Raw genomic sequence first — 22546 nt, forward strand, 5'->3', positions numbered from 1 at the left:
CGGGATCTACTGGATGTACGGGGTGTACAGGATAAGTACTGGATATATGGGATGTACAGAATGTACAGGATGTACAGGGTGTATGGGATGTACAGGGTGTACGAGATGTACAGGGTGTACGGGATATACGGGATGTACAGGGTGTATGGGATGTACACGGTGTACGAGATGTACAGAGTGTACGGGATATACCGGATGTATGGGGTGTACGGGATATACGGGATGTACAGGATATACGGGATGTACGGGATATACAGGATGTATGGGGTGTACAGGATGTATGGGGTGTACAGGATGTACAGGGTGTATGGGATATACAGGATGTACAGGGTATACAGGATAAGTACTGGATATACGGGATGTATGGGGTGTACAGTATATACGGGATGTATGGGATATACGGAATGTACGGGGTGTATGGGATATACGGGATGTATGGGATATATGGGATGTACGGGGTTTACGGGGTGTACGGGATATATGGGATGTACGAGGTGTATGGGATATACAGGATGTATGGGACGTATGGGGTGTACGGGATGTACAGGGTGCACGAGATATACAGGGTGTACGGGATCTACTGGATGTACGGGGTGTACAGGATAAGTACTGGATATATGGGATGTACAGAATGTACAGGATGTACAGGGTGTATGGGATGTACAGGGTGTACGAGATGTACAGGGTGTACGGGATATACGGGATGTACAGGGTGTATGGGATGTACACGGTGTACGAGATGTACAGAGTGTACGGGATATACCGGATGTATGGGGTGTACGGGATATACGGGATGTACAGGATATACGGGATGTACGGGATATACAGGATGTATGGGGTGTACAGGATGTATGGGGTGTACAGGATGTACAGGGTGTATGGGATATACAGGATGTACAGGGTATACAGGATAAGTACTGGATATACGGGATGTATGGGGTGTACAGTATATACGGGATGTATGGGTTATATGGGATATACGGGGTGTATGGGATATATGGGATGTACAGGGTGTACGGGATGTACAGCCCACAGCACGGATTTCCTCAGGGCGCGGGATCTAAGTCCCAGCCTGCTATTCACCAGGGCCCCTGATGGTTGGGATGGACTTGGTGCAGCCTGGAACCAGGTCGCGACCCCTGAGTGCGTCCGGCTGTGGTAGAGAGTACTGGCAGGGGAGTGCAGGAACGGAGTCTGATGGGAAGAGGCAGGCAGACTTACTAAAGGTGATCCGTGCGGGATGGATGGATTGTCGGTCGAAGTAAGCGTAGTCAGACAGGCCGGGTCGGTATTGTGCGGGCAGCGTGGTACAGGAGGAGCAAGCAGAGAATGGTCGGGGTCACAAGCCAGGTTCAGTAGGTAGCAGGCAGCGCGGTACCAAGGATCAGGCAGAGGGATGGTCAGGCAAGCCAGGGGTTCAACAGGAGACGGTCAGCAGAGATCAGGATCAAAGCAGGGTCAGCAACGAGGCAGGAACACAGGATACCAGGTACAGGGGCTCATGGGAAACATACACCAAGGCCCTGATCACAGGCCTGGTCATTCCACAAATCAGCCCCAGGTGCCGGCTGACTACAGGAGTGAGCTTCTGGCCGCTGAGAGCACCCGCCGGCCAGCCCCAACACTGCAGCCCACACGGCAGGTGAGTCCCACAACCAGTGCTGAGCCCATTCCTGACAGTACCCCCCATCAAGGACCGGCCTCAGGACATTCCAAACAGTCCTTAGTGGGCAAAATGTTCCACCGCCCGGGTCAGGTAACTGGCTGGATATCTTACTGCCGGAGTCAACCGGCTGGCTGGGTTTCCTGCTGGCAGACTTCTCTTTATGTAGGGGAACCCAGGAAGGCAGGTCGCTGGACACAGGATTTCCAGGAGCAGGCTGGGAATCAGTTATTGGCCAGTTTAGCTGGGCAGCGGGCGGAGGCACGTCAGGCTGGGCAGCGGGCAGGGGCACATCAGGCTGGGCAGCGGACGGGGGTACGTCAGGCTGGGCAGCGGATGGGGGCACGTCAGGCTGGGCAGCGGACGGGAGCACGTCAGGCTGGGCAGCGGACAGAGGCATGTCAGGCTGGGCAGCGGATAGAGGCACGTCAGCGGGCACCGAGTCATCTGGCAAGACAGCGGGCACCGAGTCATCTGGCACGACAGCGGGCACCGAGTCATCTGGCACGACAGCGGGCACCGAGTCATCTGGCACGACAGCGGGCACCGATTCATCTGGCACGACAGTGAGCTCTGAGTCATCTGGCAGAACCGCAGGCACCAGGTCACCAAGCTCGACAGCGGGCACCGAGTCATCTGGCACGACAGCGAGCTCCGAGTCATCTGGCACGACAGCGGGCACCTAGTCATTTGGCAAGACAGCGGGCACTGAGTCATCAGGCAAGACAGCGGGCACCGAGTCATCAGGCAAGACAGCGGGCTCCGAGTCATCTGACAGAACCGCGGGCACCGGATCACCAAGCTCGACAGCGGGCACCGAGTCATCTGGCATGACAGCGGGCACCGAGTCATCTGGCACGATGGCGGGCCCGAGTCATCTGACACGACAGCGGGCTCCGAGTCATCTGGCACGACAGCGGGCTCCGAGTCATCTGGCACGACAGCGGGCACCGAGTCATCTGGCACGACAGCGAGCTCCGAGTCATCTGGCAGAACCGCGGGCACCGGGTCACCAAGCTCGACAGCGGGCACCGAGTCATCTGGCACGACAGCGGGCACGAGTCATCTGGCACGATAGCGGGCACCGAGTCATCAGGCAAGACAGCGGGCACCGAGTCATCTGGCAGAACCGCGGGCACCGGGTCACCAAGCTCGACAGCGGGCACCGAGTCATCTGGCACAACAGTGGGCTCCGAGTCATCTGGCAGAACCGCGGGCACCGGGTCACCAAACTCGACAGCGGGCACTGAGTCATCTGGCAAGACAGCGGGCTCCGAGTCATCTGGCAAGACAGTGGGCTCCGAGTCATCTGGAACGACAGCGGGCTCCGAGTCATCTGGCACGACAGCGAGCACCGAGTCATCTGGCAAGACAGCGGGCTCCGAGTCATCTGGCAAGACAGCGGGCACTGGGTCACCAAGCTCGACAGCGGGCACCAGGTCATCTAACATCAGGTCATTTGGCTCGACAGCGGGCACCGGGTCATCTGGCTCGACAGCGGGCATCGGATCATCAGGCATCAGGTCATCTGGCTCGACAGCAGGCTTCGGGTCATCAGGCATCAGGTCATCTGGCTCGACAGCAGGCATCGGGTCATCAGGCATCAGGTCATCTGGCTTGACAGCAGGCACCGAGTCAACTGGCACGACAGCGGGCACCGAGTCGTCAGGCATCGGATCACCTGGCTTGACAGTGGGCACCAGGTCATCTGGCAGGACAGCGGGCAACAGGTCATCTGGCAGGACAGCGGGCAACATGTCATCTGGCAGGACAGCGGGCACCGGGTCATCAGGCATCGGATCGTCCGGCACGACAGCGGGCACCAGGTCATCTGGCAAGACAGCGGGCACCGAGTCATCTGGCATGATAGGATCATCAGGCTGGGTAGAACCATCAGGCTGGGTAGAACCATCAGGCCGGGCAGAACCATCAGGCCGGGCAGAACCATCAGGCCGGGCAGAACCATCAGGCCGGGCAGAACCATCAGGCGGGCAGAACCATCAGGCTGGGTAGCGTACACTGGGTCATCAGGCATCAGGGTATCAGGCTGAACCATGGAAGGTGGGTTCTCAGATGGCAGACTGACCGGTTTGGATACTAGCAGAATGGTACTGGTTGGAAAGAATTTTCGCCTTTTCCTGGTTTTAGTTACTGGAGCACTGTAAGTAAGTGTAGGTTTGTAAACAGAGCAGTTGTAGGCAGAGAAGAGCTGGGGGATGGAACAAAGGAAGGAGCAGTTGCTAAAGAGAACTTGTTTACAGGGTTAAAGGCAGGATAGGTGCAGCGAGTGGGAGCAGGGTACGGACAGGTGGTAGGTAGTAGGGTATACTGGGCTGTCACTGGGGGTGCTGTCGGGAATGCAGGAAGAGAGCTCTGAGCAGAGAAATGATGAGAAGAAGGACTGGTTTGTTGCAAGCTGACTGAGGTTGGGTGTAACAACGACCATATCTGCAGTATGGGTTGAACAAAGCTCAGCTTACACAAAGTCTGTCTGGTCAAAGACTGCACTGCGTTTATACAATCCCTTAGTACCTGTTGTGAACATGCAGAATAACGCTCCAAGAAGCACTCCGGATCATCCTCTAATAACCACACCAGGGACTCTACCTGGTCTGCACTAAATGGCGGCAAAAAGTCATTCCTGCTTTCAGGGGTACTAGATGAAGCCAACTCTGCACAAACCTGAATCAAAGGTTGCACCTCAGAGAATTCTGTACCCTAATCTACTAGAACATGAGCGACCCGTATACATTCTAGCAGTTGATTCCTGGTATACTCCTTCAGAGTCTGATAAGCATACTCTCTGTCATCAAAGACCAGCAGACACAAATATACAACCTCATCAGGATGCATCCTTCACAATAAGCCAAGATGGCTTCCCTGTGCAGCCACTTCTGGTCAGGAATGGCCTTGGTGTTCTGTTAGGGATCCGGGTATGACCAGAAATGTGTGGACTGACACAGGGAAGTAGTAGGCTTCAGGAACACAGGCATAGTCAGGCGTAAGGTACTGTCAGGTGCCGCCTGGCAGTGTCTCTAGCAGCCCACAGCACGGATTTCCTCAGGGCGCGGGGTCTAAGTCCCAGCCTGCTATTCACCAGGGCCCCTGATGGTGGGGATGGACTTGATGCAGACTGGAACCAGGTCGCGACCCCTGAGTGCGTCCAGCTGTGGTAGAGAGTAGTGGCAGGGGAGTGCAGGAACGGAGTCTGATGGGAAGAGGCAGGCAGACTTACTAAAGGTGATCCGTGCGTAATGGATGGATCGTCGGGTGAAGTAAGCGTAGTCAGACAGGCCGGGTCGGTATCGTGCGGGCAGCGTGGTACAGGAGGAGCAAGCAGAGAATGGTCGGGGTCACAAGCCAGGTTAAGCAGGTAGCAGGCAGCGCGGTACAGAGGATCAGGCAGAAGGATGGTCAGGCAAGCTAGGGGTTCAACAGGAGACGGCCAGCAGAGGTCAGGATCAAAGCAGGGTCAGCAACGAGGCAGGAACACAGGATACCAGGTACAGGGGCTCATGGGAAACATACACCAAGGCCCTGATCACAGGCCTGGTCATTCCACAAATACACCTCCCGCAATCTGCCCCAGGTGCCGGCCGACTACAGGAGTGAGCTTCTGGCCGCTGAGAGCACCCGCCGGCCAGCCCCGGCACTGCAGCCCACACGGCAGGTGAGTCCCACCACCAGTGCTGAGTCCATTCCTGACACTATCTGCCAGAGGGGGCAGCGGGCAGCAGCTGCGGCTATGGGAGCATGTTACATGTTTTACCCTAAAAACAGGTGGAACATGTAAGATGTTCCCAAAGGTGGACTTATCCTATAACAATGTTTACTTTGATTAGGCTGTCTACCTGGAGTTCCGTTTTTAAAAAAATGTTGGCGTAGGTTGATGTTTTTGTTCTGCACATTTTTTTCTAATAATATTTTTTTCAATATCAGGTAGGAATGAACCTGTTCTGGAGACAATACTGGAGATCTTTGCTGCTCCTGGAGATAATGTGACCCTTTTGGGTCACTTCACAAGTAACATGACATCTGCAAGTAACGTCACCTGCCATGTAAGGAGGACCCCAAACGTTGGTACTGCATGTGAAGACGGCATGAGTGCTGGAAATTGCACCTATAAGAATAATACTTTATCTTTCCAAATCAATCAAGTTACCAAGGAGGATGAAGCTTTTTATTGCTGGCAAGTGAAAATGTCTACCTATAATGAAGAGAAAAACACATATTATTATCTTGGACCGCAGCTTCACATTATAGGTGGGTGATTTTCTTTCTCTGTAGCACTACCTTCATGAGGACTGCTGTGTTGTGGGTATCCCTCAACTTCCCTCCGCACAGCCAGGCCACAGGTATTTTTCACACAGACTTGCATCCAAAGACAGTGACCAGTCCATGAACTTGGTTTTGCTGTTTTATTACAGGAATTTAACTTGGATAGGGATATAGGGATTATGGGATGCCCAGTTTGGCTTGAAACAATGGAAGAGGGACACTTCCCTTCTATGTACAAAGCAGATCCTGGATTGCTCTTTTTCCGAAAGCCGTCAGCCATTGCAGATCAGTAGCACAAGCCCCTTATGGGTGAGGAACTAGCAGCCCCTTAAAATCAGCCTAGCTTCTGGTGGCTACATGCAGGGATGTCTTCTCTTCCCCTGTAGAGCTGCTCTACAGGCTGGAAACACCACCAGCCCTCCTGGCTTCTCGGAAGATCTCCCAGGGCAAGGATAAAGGATGGAGCCCAGTGCTGTCCTTAGGAAGCTTACTACATGTAACAGTCTCTCCCCTTGTAGATCCCAAAGTATGGTGCTGTACTCACACTGTCCTCTTTTCTCCCTTCTGCTCCAGGCCTTGATCATATCCACGCCTCTCTGCAGATTGTATCCTCCTGAGCTAGCCTGAGCCCAGCCTAGAGGCCACCAACACCCCCCAGACGTAGGAGACCAACATTCCCATCAGCACTCCATCTTCCTCCCAACTCTCTCATATTTATAGGCCAGTCCACCACTCTACCAGGGCCTCCAAACCTGGGATTGGCCAGACCCCCATGAATAGGGATGGGCTACGTGTTCAAGTTGAACGTAAGTTCTACTTGAACATTGGCTGTTCGACTGTTCGCCAAACACTGGAATGGTAAGGGCGTTCGAAGGGAAGTTCACCTGCGCGCCCCACAATGGAATGCGCGCATTGTGATTGGCCAAAGGTCAGGTGCAATGCTTTGGCCAATTACAGCTAAGTTCACAGGAAGAGCCATGAGTGACCAAAGCCTCAGTGACTTTGGCCAATCATGGCTCAGGGGCTAAGTCCATGCCCCACACTATATAAGGCTGCTTACACAGCTGCCTTGTGTAGTGTGTTGGTGGAGTTAGATAGGTGAGGATAGTTATGGGTGTGTTAGTAGACAGTGTAGTGAGTGTAGTGCAGCGTTGTGGAGCAGTGTTGTGGTCTCAGTGTGTTGTTTTCGCTACACCTCTGCATCACTGCCATTCCCATATTTTTTTTTTATTCTTTAAATTTTTTTGTGAATTTGTTTTTTTTTTGTCAGCATCAGGTTCTGTTGCTGCATCTTTAGTGTTCCCCTTTTATGTGATAGGTTTTCCTCCTTCTGCGTCAGCAGTGGTTTCCTTTTTTTTGGGCTGCAGAACTAAAACCAATTGCGGCATAATTGCTGTTCTCCCCTTCTGCATCGCAGGTGTTCCTCCTTCTGCGTCTGCCATGGTTCACTTTTTTTTTTTTTTTTTTACATTTATTTTATTTTTTTGCTGCTGTGGCCCAAAAAAATGTTGCCCCTATTTTCTATATATAAACTGTTTCGCTAATATTGTGTGATTTAAAAAAAATGGTATCTATTTTACTGTCTAGGATGTCTGCTTTCAGAAAATATATAATGTGTCGGGAGTTTTAAGTGGTATTCGAGCCTAAAATGATTTTTTAAACACGTGTGCAAAAACACAATAACAGCTCCGGCAGTGAAAGGGTAAAGCTGCTTTCATTTAAAAATGCAGCACTACATTAAAGCATCTCTTTTACATCTGCCTGCTTGGAGTTCAGCTCTAAATGCTTTCTTACAGTATTTTTCCTTGACTATTGCACCAGAGATAGGCTTGTCCACTCCCCATTACCACCATGACCGTTCCGTACAAACCCCCCTTTCCCCTTAACCAATTATACTTACAAAACACATGACACCAATTTTGGAGTAAATGGCCAACACGGCCTTTTATTAACAACACAAATTTAAATACACCAACCATTCCTTATAACAGAAACCCAAAGAATTGTTGTTGGTCTTCGAAGGCACCCCCAAACAATCTGAAATGCACCTGCGGACAACCATATACACTAGGCCTCCAGCCGCAACCAACCAGCTCGGAGACAACCATACCGTCCGCAGTGCAGCACCACCACCTTCCAGTTAAACCTTGGTTAACTGGGAATATCCCCGGGCATCCCATACCAAAGATGGGTCCCACACCATTGTTGTTTACCTTCCAAGATAAGAACCGCCTCCAAAGACCAACAACCGCCCAGGAACCAACATAATCCCCCTTTACCTGGAGGGACCCAATACTCATCAAAAACAGGGAGGGCGGGAGGGAAGCTCACACTCCTGACTTCCAGCTCAACTGACGCCCCCTCACTGAAACCCCCCACCCTAAGGTGCAGGAAACCCCACCTACTCTCAACCTTCCACCAACCAAATACCCCCACTATCAAAACAAACCCCTTGGATCTGCCTTAACCCTTTCTGTTCCTCCTTCCCCACTCTGGGCCTAGTCATGTATGCCCTGCGCCATTTCTTCTTTCTTTTTTGCTACGGGCATTTCTTTCCATAAATTATTTTTTCTTCACTTGAAATATGCCTTTGAACTTGAAAAAAAAACCTAACTACTCCAGTGGGGTTACAGCTCTGAACTATTTTTTCAACAAAGATGGTGGCACCTAGTAATAGTCTTGGGTTTTTTGGAAGTCTACACAAGGAAGGATTTACAGGTAAATAATATGAATAAAATATGTTCACATATAACCCCATGCCCTCCAGAGGATTTACCCCCCTTCCTGACCAGGCCATTTTTTGCGATACGGAGCTGCGTTACTTTAACTGACAATTGCACGGTCATGCAACGCTGCACCCAAATTAAATTTACGTAATCTTTCCCCAAAAATAGAGCTTTCTTTCAGTGGTATTTGATCGCCTCTTTGTTTTTAATTTTTTGCGCTATAAATAAAAAAAGTCAGACAATTTTGAAAAAAAACCCAGTATTTTGGACTTTTTGCTCTTAAAAAAATTTAAAAAAATCAAATTTCGTCATCAGTTTAGGCCAAAATGTATTCTGGTCTATGTCTTTGATAAAAAAAAAATACGTGTAAATGAATTGGTTTACGTGAAAGTTATAGCATCTACAAATGGCAGTATAGATACTGGGGTTGTTTTTTTAAACATTTTTTACTAGCAATGGCGGTGATCAGTGACTTATAGCGGGACTGCGGCGGGCATTCTGACACTGGGGGGGAACTGACTTGGTTTCACTGACATCCCCAGTGACACCAGTACAGTGATCAGTGCTAATAAAAAGCCCTAACACAGTACTAATGGCACTGGGCAGGAAGGGGTTAACATCTGGGGCAATCAAAGGGTTAACTGTGTACTGTGTGTGTGCTTTCCACTGTAAGCACACTGCTTTGTATGGCTTTGCTATGCAAAGCAGTGTGCAGGATCTGTCGGGAGAGATCTGTGTTGTTTATACACAGGTCTCTCCCCCCATTGGTGATACTTGGTGATTGCCAGGTGTCGGTGGGGAATCACCAGCTGGGACCTGGTGATTGACAGCCGAGACCACGAATGGTGGTGCAGGTAGGGCGCATGCGCCCCCTGCCCAGAACTGCAAAATTACATATATTTACATATTTTTGCACAGCTGTGACGCCCTGTAGCAGTATTTCTGCTATAGGGCGGGGTGGAAGCGGATAATCTTACAGGAAGATTTTTGTTGAAATGAATGGTCTTTCTACTTGGACTCTCCTCAAAGGATTATTGATAGGTCCACCTAACTGAATAGGTCTATTTTAATTGTTTCTGTGTTCTAATTTAAGATAAATCAAACAGCCTAAATATCACCCAGACAGAGGAAGTGGAATTCAATCAATCTACTATAATAAACTGCAGCTACACTGTACAGAACAACAAAAATATCTTACGGACAGAAGTCTACTGGATTTTCGGGGATGCTAGAGAGAATTATGCCTACCATCCAAACCTGGACTACATACACCCGGATTACAGGGGAAAGACCAGATTGGTGAATGGGTCCAATCTTCACCTGGAAGACTTCCATGGGTCAGATCACACCACCTTCTACTGCCGAGTGATAAGTAGACAATGCTCAGTGTCAGATTCTCCAAACCATATAGTGACAATCTTAGAAGAAGGTCCTGGAACACGTTTAACACACTTACAAGGTACATAACGACTGTCATAAATGTCAAAAGGTATTATTCAAAACAAGATCCAGGTTGTATTTAGAGCTCATGGTGCCACAAACAGACATGTGTTACATCTGTTCTCTACAACACCAATTAGTATGCTTTCTAGAACTCATTATATATATATATATAATATATATATATTATTGTACAGGATTTATATAGCGCCATCAGTTTGTGCAGCACTTTATAATTTTAAGGGGGACAGTACAATTACAATGCAGTTCAGTACAGAAGGAATAGGAGGGCCCGGCTTGTGGAGCTTACAATCATCTAAAGGAAGGGGGAGGTGGTACAAAAGGTAATAGCTGCAGGGGATGATCTGATGGAGTTGACTCAAGTACAGTTCTCAGGTGGAGGTAGGATAGGCTTCACTGAATAAATTAGTTTTCAAGGATCACCTAAAGAAGGACAGGGTAGGAGTTGACTGGAAATACTGGGGTAGGGAGTTTCAGAGGATGGAAAGGTTCTGGAAAAGTCCTAAAAACGAGTGTGGAAGGAGGTAACGAGAGATAGAGAGGAGGATGTCTTGGTGAGGACAATTTGGGCGATAACTGCGGATGAGGTTGGTGATGTAGCTGGGGCCAGTGTTGTGAATGGCCTTGTATGTTGTGATTAGCATTTTGAATTTTATACTTTGGGCTAGTGGAAGCCATTGAAGAGATTGGCAGAGAGGGGCAGCAGTCACGGATTGGTTGGTAAGGTATGGAAGTCTAGCAGCAGCATTCATAATAAATTGAAGGGGATAAAGCCTGTGTAAAGGTAGGCCAGTGAGGAAGGAGTTTCAGTAGTCGAGGTGGGATACAACCAAGGAATTAATAAATTGTTTTGTAGTGTCGTTAATCAGGAAGGGGTGAATTCTGGAAATGTTGCAGAGGTTGAGGTGGAAAGATTTAGCCAGTGATTGGATGTGGGGGCCGAAGAGGAGGTCAGAGTCCACCTAGCACCCTGGCATGTGTGGAGGGAGCAATGGTTGTGCTGTTGATCTCAGTGATAAAGTCATAGAGGGGGGGGGGGGGGGTTTGGGAGAATCAGGGAGGAGGAAATATTGCAAGTTCAGTTTTAGAATGATTGAGTTTGAGAAAGTGGCGTGACATCCATATTTGTGATACGTGAGGAGATTGAGGGGGTGAGTTAGGGAGTAGAAATACAGATCTGGGTGTTGTTGGCATAGAGGTGGTATTGGAAGCCATGGGAGGTTATCAACTGGTCCAGGGAGGAAATATAGAGAAAGAATAGGAGGGACCCTAACAGAAAGAAGAAGAGGAGTGGAGGAAATGGTGTTGTAGAAGATACTGAAAGTGAGAGGTAAGAGGAGAACCAGGACATAACAGAGTTGCAGAGGCCAAGGGACTGAAGTTTATTATGGAGGAGTGGGTGGTCAACTGTGTCAAAGACAGCAGAAAGTTCTAAAAGTATGAGTACGGAGTAATGGCCGTTGATTTTAGCAGTTAGTAGGTCATTCGTGAGTTTTATTAGGAAAGTTGCAGTGGAATGTAGGGGATCTAGAAGGTTGTTGGTGAGGTAGCAACTCATACAGTTGTGGACAAGGCATTCAAAAAAAGCTTAGGGGCAAACGGGAGCAGGGAGATTGGTTTTAAATTATTAAAACAGGTGGGGTCCAGTAAAGGTTTTCTAAGTATGGGGGTAACCAGTGCATGTTTGAGCAGGGAGGTAAAGGTGCTGGTGGAGAGAGAGAGAGGTTGAAGATGTGGGTTACAGAGTTTAGGATAGAGCAGAAAGGGGGTTACAGAAATTGGGAGGGGACAGGTGGTGAGGTGGGCCTCAGAAATGAGTTTGGCAACTTCCTCAGTGGTATCAGGGTTGAAAAAGGAAAGTATTGAGTGTGTTGTTGGACGTGGTGTGTTGGTTGGGGAAGAAAGCTGAACTCTAGATATCTCATCAAGAACTGTGTCAATTTTGCTTTTTGAAATAATATATATATATGTTATATTATTGTTAATATTTTTTATTGATGTTTTGCTCTAACCCATAATAGCTCACCTATTGTCAGGGATCGCTCCCTCGCCGTCACGCATCTATGCGCCGGTGCCGGATCTCTGTCAGCCGCGGTGGTGCGGTGCGTACACGTCACCGCAAGGCGGGCTATTTAAATCACTAACACAGTTTAGCCTATGCCTTCTGGTCTATAACGTCATGTACTCCATAAACTGATTCTGTTGCCTGTATCTGATCTGACCCTGACTAAGAAAGAACTCCACCTGCACCGACCCAGCTTATCCCTGACTATCCGCTTGCCTGCTCCCTCCTACCTAATCCGCTCAATTGATCCTGACCCGGCTTGTCTGACACTGCTGCACATATGTTCCTGTATCTGCACCTGGCCTGTATCCTGGTTGCCACCATATCTACCTGCTGCTGCACCTACATTCCTGCATCCGCACCTGGCCTGCACCCTTGTTACAACCATACCTGTCCGCTGCCGCACCTACGCTCCTGCATCCGCACCTGGTCTGTATCCTGGTTGCCGCCATACCTGCCTGCTGCTGCACCCACGTTCCTGCATCTGCACCTGGCCTGCATCCGGATCTCCTGGGTCTTCACCTGCCTCCCGTCAGCTCAAGACCCACTCGGCACTCGTGCCACTCCTGGCTCGGTGCCCTCTGTCCCCACTATCAGGGGCTCCAAGCGGGAATAGTAAGAGGACGCCTCCTCTCCACGTCAGGCTCTCCAACCAGGTACGTGACACCTACAGTTGCAAGAAAAAATATGTGAACCCCTTGGGATTACGTGGAGTTTTGCATGAATTGGGCATAAAATGTGCTCTGAATGTCATCTAAGTCACAACAATAGAAGAACACAGTCTGCTGAACATAATACTACACGAACATTAGATGTTGCCATGGTTTAATTGCACATAACATGTAAACATTCACAGTGCAGGGAGGAAAAAGTATGTGAACCTTTGGACTTAATAACTAGTTGACCCTCCTTTGGCAGCAATAACCTCAACCAAACGTTTCCTGTAGTTGCAGATCAGACCTGCACACTTTTTCTTGCAACTGTATTTCTATTCTTCGTACTCCCCCCATCACTCTGTTGGTCTATCATAAATTTTGGGTATGAGGTAACCATCTTCTATTATGTAATGTTCAAGCCCAGCAGCCATGTGTTACTGAACACTATCATGTGAGGAGGACCATGTCATTAACCCCATGTAAACTCTGCCACTATCCAATATTGAACTTACGCTGCGTTTGGCTGCCAGAGCAACAGAACACTGGGGGAGTGCAAGAAAGGAATGCAGATGGGAAGAGGACTGTCAAGAGACTAATTTTCTCATAAAAATATCAAATGGAGCTAGCCAGTGAACTCAAAGTTAGAAGGTTCAGACAGTCGTTTACCAATTTGTATATTAACTGTAATGTCTACCTTTATTTTGTAAAGCTCTGTGTAAACTGTTGGCGTTATATAAATCCTGTATAATAACAATAAAATAGTAATAATGGTCATAGTCTGTAGGACCTATAGCTTCCTCAAGGAGAAACAAGTTTGTATGCTGGTTCTTCAGCAAAGTGATATCAGTGTGTGCTGGGTGAGGAGCATTGCAGTGCAAAGCATCATACAACTTGGTGGTTTGGATTTAATCTTTTACTGATTATAGCACTCCCTTCTTTAGGGCTCTTTCAAATGTTTTTGACTGTAGTCCATTAAGTGCTGGAGCTAGAAACTGAAATACTTCAACATCCACAGTGTGTGGTGGTTTCAGGCCCAGGGCAAAAAACTAAGAGAGAGGATTGAAAATTGAAGTAAAACACCTTTAACTTTTTTTTGTCTATATTTCTAATTTTTCTATGATTAAATAAGGGCATATTTGTGCACATATTATGACCTGCACACTTTAAGGTCAACCCATTAGCTACCTCAATAAAAAAACAGTGTTACAGGAAAGGAGAAGTTCCAGTTGAGGATATGTCCATAGAAGGAGAGGGCTCAGGGCCATGAGATAACCTGTCTCTTCAAAATGAAGAGGATTACCACATTGGACAGGATACTAATCCTTACACCAGGCAAGGAGAAGTCCCAATTGAGGACATGTCCCTAAAAGGAGAGGGATCAGGGGCATTAGAGGACCTCTACCTTTCAAGGAGAAGAGGACAACTGCATTAGACAATGATACTACCCATTGTTCCAGGCAAGAAGTGTCAGTTGAGGATGTACAGTACATGAAAAGAATGGGCTCACAGTCATTAAAAAACCTGTCCCTTCCTGGGAGAAATGACCACCTCATTGGACAGTGATACTAATCAGTGCTCCATGTAAGCTGAATTCCCAGTTGAGGACATGTGTGTAGGAGAAGTGGTCTCAGGGTCATTAGATGACCTGTCCTTTCAAGGAGAAGAGGACAACTGTATTGGGAAATGATACTAATTATTATTCCAGACAATTCCAGACAAGGAAAAGTCCCAGTTGAGGACATGCCAATAGAAGGAGAGGGCTCAGGCTCATTTGAGGACCTGTCCCTTCAAGGAGAGAACAACTGCATTGGTGATAATATGTAGAGATGAGCGAAGAAATGAAAAATTCGATTCGACTGATTCGGCGAATTCGTGGACAATATTCGATTCGAGTCGAATAAATTTGCTGTGAATTTAACTTAAAAAAGGGTGTTTCTAGGCTTCAGAGAGACTTAATATTAGTGCAGAACACTGTACCTTTAAATTAAATGCCCTTGGAGTCTGCTGGGGAAGAGAAATAATACTGTCAGTCAGTATGACATGCAGATGAGTGCCGTCGATCTTAGAATCACTGCACACTTCACTCCTTTAGCCAGTCACGGGGCCAAAACCAGTGTTTGGAGCCACAGTGTGGCGGTGGAGCCAGCAGCAATGGGAGGCCATACAGCAACCTATGACAAAATGGAAACCAGCAGGAGCGTGAGGAGACCTGAAAGTGGCACATGGCAGAGTGGGAGCAATGGGAGGCGGTACAGGGACCCAGGTCACACTGTGGGCCCAGCAGCAGCGTGACCAGGCGGTACGGGGGCCCATGGCCGATATGGGGCTTGGTGGCACCTATGGAAGGCCTGTAATCTGCCAGCAACCTATGACAAAATGGACAACCGCAGGAGTGTGAGGAGATTTCAAAGTGGCACATGGCAGAGTGGAAGCAATGGGAGGACGTACAGGGACCCAGGTCACACTGTGGGCTCAGCAGCAGCGTGACCAGGAGGTACGGGGGCCCATGGCCGATATGGGGCCTGGCGGCACCTATGGGAGGCCGCTAATCTGCCAGCAACCTATGACAAAATGGACAACCGCAGGAGTGTGAAGAGATTTCAAAGTGGCACATGGCAGAGTGGAAGCAATGGGAGGCCGTACAGGGACCCAGGTCACACTGTGGGCCCAGCAGCAGCGTGACCAGGCGGTACGGGGGCCCATGGCCGATATGGGGCCTGGCGGCACCTATGGGAGGCCGCTAATCTGCCAGCAACCTATGACAAAATGGAAAACCGCAGGAGTGTAAGGAGACCTCAAAGTGGCACATGGCAGAGTGTAAGCAATGGGAGGCCGTACAGGGACCCAGGTCACACTGTGGGCTCAGCAGCAGCGTGACCAGGAGGTACGGGGGCCCATGGCCGATATGGGGCCTGGCGGCATCAATAGAAGGCCTGTAATCTGCCAGCAACCTATGACAAAATGGACAACCGCAGGAGTGTGAGGAGATTTCAAAGTGGCACATGGCAGAGTGGAAGCAATGGGAGGCCGTACAGAGACCCAGGTCACACTGTGGGACCAGCAGCAGCGTGACCAGGAGGTACGGGGGCCCATGGCCGATATGGGGCCTGGCGGCACCTATGGGAGGCCTGTAATCTGCCAGCAACCTATGACAAAATGGACAACCGCAGGAGTGTGAGGAGATTTCAAAGTGGCACATGGCAGAGTGGAAGCAATGGGAGGCCGTACAGGGACCCAGGTCACACTGTGGGCTCAGCAGCAGCGTGACCAGGCGGTACGGGGGCCCATGGCCGATTTGACCTCATTCATCCCATAGTCCTGCCGACTCACGAATAGCGTGGCCTCCTCAAAGGGCCTGAGCAAGCGCAGGTGTCACGCATGAGATGACAATGGCTGACATCTAAGTTACACAGGGAGTACCTTTATCCGCTTTTAACATCAGGAAATCTGTGATGGCCTTTAGCTGTTCGTAAAGGCGGTCTAACATATGTAGGGTTGAATTACACCTTGTTGCAACGTCACAGCATGAGGAGTCGGTACGGGGGCCCATGGCAGATTACGTGCCTGGCAGCAGCAATGGGAGGCCCGTAATCTGCCAGCACCCTATGTCAAAAAATTCAACACACCAGCAGTGTGAGGAGACCTGAAAGTGGCACATGGCAGAGTGTGGCGATGGAGACAGCAGCAATGGGAGGCCGTACAGGGACCCATGAGAGACTCTGGACCTAGCAGCAGCATGAGGAGGCGGTATATAGGGGCCCATGGCAGATAAGAGGCCTGGCAGCAGCTATAGGAGGCCCGTTATCTTGCAGCACCCTATGTCAAAAAATTCAACACACCAGCAGTGTGAGGAGACCTGAAAGTGGCACATGGCAGAGTGTGGCGATGGAGACAGCAGCAATGGGAGGCCGTACAGGGACCCATGACACACTCTGGACCTAGCAGCAGCATGAGGAGGCGGTATATAGGGGCCTATGGCAGATTAGGGGCCTGGCAGCAGCTATGGGAGGCCCGTAATCTGCCAGCACCCTATGTCAAAAAATTCAACACAACAGCAGTGTGAAGAGACCTGAAAGTGGCACATGGCAGCAGAGTGTGGCGATGGAGACAGCAGCAATGGGAGGCCGTACAGGGACCCATGAGAGACTCTAGACTTGGCAGCAGCATGAGGAGGCGGTATATAGGGGGCCCATGGCAGATTAGGGGCCTGGCAGCAGCTATGTGAGGCCCGTAATCTGCCTGCACCCTATGTCAAAAAATTAAACACACCAGCAGTGTGAGGAGACCTGAAAGTGGCACATGGCAGAGTGTGGCGATGGAGACAGCAGCAATGGGAGGCCGTACAGGGACCCATGAGAGACTCTGGACCTAGCAGCAGCATGAGGAGGCGGTATATAGGGGCCCATGGCAGATAAGAGGCCTGGCAGCAGCTATAGGAGGCCCGTTATCTTGCAGCACCCTATGTCAAAAAATTCAACACACCAGCAGTGTGAGGAGACCTGAAAGTGGCACATGGCAGAGTGTGGCGATGGAGACAGCAGCAATGGGAGGCCGTACAGGGACCCATGACACACTCTGGACCTAGCAGCAGCATGAGGAGGCGGTATATAGGGGCCTATGGCAGATTAGGGGCCTGGCAGCAGCTATGGGAGGTCCGTAATCTGCCAGCACCCTATGTCAAAAAATTCAACACACCAGCAGTGTGAGGAGACCTGAAAGTGGCACATGGCATGAGAGACTCTGGACCTGGCAGCAGCAGGAGGAGGCGGTATAGGGGCCCATGGCTGATTAGGGGCCTGGCAGCAGCTATGTGAGGCCCGTAATCTGCCTGCACCCTATGTCAAAAAATTAAACACACCAGCAGTGTGAAGAGACCTGAAAGTGGCACATGGCAGCAGAGTGTGGCGATGGAGACAGCAGCAATGGGAGGCCGTACAGGGACCCATGAGAGACTCTAGACTTGGCAGCAGCATGAGGAGGCGGTATATAGGGGCCCATGGCAGATTAGGGGCCTGGCAGCAGCTATGTGAGGCCCGTAATCTGCCTGCACCCTATGTCAAAAAATTAAACACACCAGCAGTGTGAAGAGACCTGAAAGTGGCACATGGCAGCAGAGTGTGGCGATGGAGACAGCAGCAATGGGAGGCCGTACAGGGACCCATGAGAGACTCTAGACTTGGCAGCAGCATGAGGAGGCGGTATATAGGGGCCCATGGCAGATTAGGGGCCTGGCAGCAGCTATGTGAGGCCCGTAATCTGCCTGCACCCTATGTCAAAAAATTAAACACACCAGCAGTGTGAAGAGACCTGAAAGTGGCACATGGCAGCAGAGTGTGGCAATGGAGACAGCAGCAATGGGAGGCCGTACAGGGACCCATGAGAGACTCTAGACTTGGCAGCAGCATGAGGAGGCGGTATATAGGGGCCCATGGCAGATTAGGGGCCTGGCAGCAGCTATGTGAGGCCCGTTATCTTGCAGCACCCTATTTTAAAAAAATTAAACACACCAGCAGTGTGAAGAGACCTAAAAGTGGCACATGGCAGCAGAGTGTGGCGATGGAGACAGCAGCAATGGGAGGCCGTACAGGGACCCATGAGAGACTCTAGACTTGGCAGCAGCATGAGGAGGCGGTATATAGGGGCCCATGGCAGATTAGGGGCCTGGCAGCAGCTATGTGAGGCCCGTAATCTGCCTGCACCCTATGTCAAAAAATTAAACACACCAGCAGTGTGAAGAGACCTGAAAGTGGCACATGGCAGCAGAGTGTGGCGATGGAGACAGCAGCAATGGGAGGCCGTACAGGGACCCATGAGAGACTCTAGACTTGGCAGCAGCATGAGGAGGCGGTATATAGGGGCCCATGGCAGATTAGGGGCCTGGCAGCAGCTATGTGAGGCCCGTAATCTGCCTGCACCCTATGTCAAAAAATTAAACACACCAGCAGTGTGAAGAGACCTGAAAGTGGCACATGGCAGCAGAGTGTGGCGATGGAGACAGCAGCAATGGGAGGCCGTACAGGGACCCATGAGAGACTCTAGACTTGGCAGCAGCATGAGGAGGCGGTATATAGGGGCCCATGGCAGATTAGGGGCCTGGCAGCAGCTATGTGAGGCCCGTAATCTGCCTGCACCCTATGTCAAAAAATTAAACACACCAGCAGTGTGAAGAGACCTGAAAGTGGCACATGGCAGCAGAGTGTGGCGATGGAGACAGCAGCAATGGGAGGCCGTACAGGGACCCATGAGAGACTCTAGACTTGGCAGCAGCATGAGGAGGCGGTATATAGGGGCCCATGGCAGATTAGGGGCCTGGCAGCAGCTATGTGAGGCCCGTAATCTGCCTGCACCCTATGTCAAAAAATTAAACACACCAGCAGTGTGAAGAGACCTGAAAGTGGCACATGGCAGCAGAGTGTGGCGATGGAGACAGCAGCAATGGGAGGCCGTACAGGGATCCATGAGAGACTCTAGACTTGGCAGCAGCATGAGGAGGCGGTATATAGGGGCCCATGGCAGATTAGGGGCCTGGCAGCAGCTATGTGAGGCCCGTTATCTTGCAGCACCCTATTTTAAAAAAATTAAACACACCAGCAGTGTGAAGAGACCTGAAAGTGGCACATGGCAGCAGAGTGTGGCGATGGAGACAGCAGCAATGGGAGGCCGTACAGGGACCCATGAGAGACTCTAGACTTGGCAGCAGCATGAGGAGGCGGTATATAGGGGCCCATGGCAGATTAGGGGCCTGGCAGCAGCTATGTGAGGCCCGTTATCTTGCAGCACCCTATTTTAAAAAAATTAAACACACCAGCAGTGTGAAGAGACCTGAAAGTGGCACATGGCAGCAGAGTGTGGCGATGGAGACAGCAGCAATGGGAGGCCGTACAGGGATCCATGAGAGACTCTAGACTTGGCAGCAGCATGAGGAGGCGGTATATAGGGGCCCATGGCAGATTAGGGGCCTGGCAGCAGCTATGTGAGGCCCGTTATCTTGCAGCACCCTATTTTCAAAAAATTAAACACACCAGCAGTGTGAAGAGACCTGAAAGTGGCACATGGCAGCAGAGTGTGGCGATGGAGACAGCAGCAATGGGAGGCCGTACAGGGACCCATGAGAGACTCTAGACTTGGCAGCAGCATGAGGAGGCGGTATATAGGGGCCCATGGCAGATTAGGGGCCTGGCAGCAGCTATGTGAGGCCCGTTATCTTGCAGCACCCTATTTTAAAAAAATTAAACACACCAGCAGTGTGAAGAGACCTGAAAGTGGCACATGGCAGCAGAGTGTGGCGATGGAGACAGCAGCAATGGGAGGCCGTACAGGGATCCATGAGAGACTCTAGACTTGGCAGCAGCATGAGGAGGCGGTATATAGGGGCCCATGGCAGATTAGGGGCCTGGCAGCAGCTATGTGAGGCCCGTTATCTTGCAGCACCCTATTTTCAAAAAATTAAACACACCAGCAGTGTGAAGAGACCTGAAAGTGGCACATGGCAGCAGAGTGTGGCGATGGAGACAGCAGCAATGGGAGGCCGTACAGGGACCCATGAGAGACTCTAGACTTGGCAGCAGCATGAGGAGGCGGTATATAGGGGCCCATGGCAGATTAGGGGCCTGGCAGCAGCTATGTGAGGCCCGTTATCTTGCAGCACCCTATTTTAAAAAAATTAAACACACCAGCAGTGTGAAGAGACCTGAAAGTGGCACATGGCAGCAGAGTGTGGCGATGGAGACAGCAGCAATGGGAGGCCGTACAGGGACCCATGAGAGACTCTAGACTTGGCAGCAGCATGAGGAGGCGGTATATAGGGGCCCATGGCAGATTAGGGGCCTGGCAGCAGCTATGTGAGGCCCGTAATCTGCCTGCACCCTATGTCAAAAAATTAAACACACCAGCAGTGTGAAGAGACCTGAAAGTGGCACATGGCAGCAGAGTGTGGCGATGGAGACAGCAGCAATGGGAGGCCGTACAGGGATCCATGAGAGACTCTAGACTTGGCAGCAGCATGAGGAGGCGGTATATAGGGGCCCATGGCAGATTAGGGGCCTGGCAGCAGCTATGTGAGGCCCGTTATCTTGCAGCACCCTATTTTAAAAAAATTAAACACACCAGCAGTGTGAAGAGACCTGAAAGTGGCACATGGCAGCAGAGTGTGGCGATGGAGACAGCAGCAATGGGAGGCCGTACAGGGATCCATGAGAGACTCTAGACTTGGCAGCAGCATGAGGAGGCGGTATATAGGGGCCCATGGCAGATTAGGGGCCTGGCAGCAGCTATGTGAGGCCCGTTATCTTGCAGCACCCTATTTTAAAAAAATTAAACACACCAGCAGTGTGAAGAGACCTGAAAGTGGCACATGGCAGCAGAGTGTGGCGATGGAGACAGCAGCAATGGGAGGCCGTACAGGGACCCATGAGAGACTCTAGACTTGGCAGCAGCATGAGGAGGCGGTATATAGGGGCCCATGGCAGATTAGGGGCCTGGCAGCAGCTATGTGAGGCCCGTTATCTTGCAGCACCCTATTTTCAAAAAATTAAACACACCAGCAGTGTGAAGAGACCTGAAAGTGGCACATGGCAGCAGAGTGTGGCGATGGAGACAGCAGCAATGGGAGGCCGTACAGGGACCCATGAGAGACTCTAGACTTGGCAGCAGCATGAGGAGGCAGTATATAGGGGCCCATGGCAGATTAGGGGCCTGGCAGCAGCTATGTGAGGCCCGTAATCTGCCTGCACCCTATGTCAAAAAATTAAACACACCAGCAGTGTGAAGAGACCTGAAAGTGGCACATGGCAGCAGAGTGTGGCGATGGAGACAGCAGCAATGGGAGGCCGTACAGGGACCCATGAGAGACTCTAGACTTGGCAGCAGCATGAGGAGGCGGTATATAGGGGCCCATGGCAGATTAGGGGCCTGGCAGCAGCTATGTGAGGCCCGTAATCTGCCTGCACCCTATGTCAAAAAATTAAACACACCAGCAGTGTGAAGAGACCTGAAAGTGGCACATGGCAGCAGAGTGTGGCGATGGAGACAGCAGCAATGGGAGGCCGTACAGGGACCCATGAGAGACTCTAGACTTGGCAGCAGCATGAGGAGGCGGTATATAGGGGCCCATGGCAGATTAGGGGCCTGGCAGCAGCTATGTGAGGCCCGTAATCTGCCTGCACCCTATGTCAAAAAATTAAACACACCAGCAGTGTGAAGAGACCTGAAAGTGGCACATGGCAGCAGAGTGTGGCGATGGAGACAGCAGCAATGGGAGGCCGTACAGGGATCCATGAGAGACTCTAGACTTGGCAGCAGCATGAGGAGGCGGTATATAGGGGCCCATGGCAGATTAGGGGCCTGGCAGCAGCTATGTGAGGCCCGTTATCTTGCAGCACCCTATTTTAAAAAAATTAAACACACCAGCAGTGTGAAGAGACCTGAAAGTGGCACATGGCAGCAGAGTGTGGCGATGGAGACAGCAGCAATGGGAGGCCGTACAGGGATCCATGAGAGACTCTAGACTTGGCAGCAGCATGAGGAGGCGGTATATAGGGGCCCATGGCAGATTAGGGGCCTGGCAGCAGCTATGTGAGGCCCGTTATCTTGCAGCACCCTATTTTCAAAAAATTAAACACACCAGCAGTGTGAAGAGACCTGAAAGTGGCACATGGCAGCAGAGTGTGGCGATGGAGACAGCAGCAATGGGAGGCCG

General features: G+C 50.7%; 1 protein-coding gene across 1 annotated transcript in view; it reads left to right on the forward strand.

Moving 5' to 3' along the window:
- Window positions 1-10134, forward strand: part of LOC149448971 (uncharacterized) — a 32452-nt gene extending 22318 nt beyond the window's left edge. Inside the window, exons 5-6 of the mRNA XM_089694023.1 lie at window positions 5603-5926; window positions 9761-10134. Of these exons, the coding sequence (XP_089550149.1) occupies window positions 5603-5926; window positions 9761-10134 (698 nt within the window). The remainder of the gene's footprint in view (window positions 1-5602; window positions 5927-9760) is intronic.
- The last annotated feature ends 12412 nt before the right edge of the window (window positions 10135-22546 follow it).

The sequence above is a fragment of the Staurois parvus genome, unplaced genomic scaffold (genome assembly GCF_062004578.1).
Source record: "Staurois parvus isolate SC_StPar_1 unplaced genomic scaffold, SC_StPar_1.0 ptg000647l, whole genome shotgun sequence".
NCBI lineage: Eukaryota > Metazoa > Chordata > Amphibia > Anura > Ranidae > Staurois > Staurois parvus.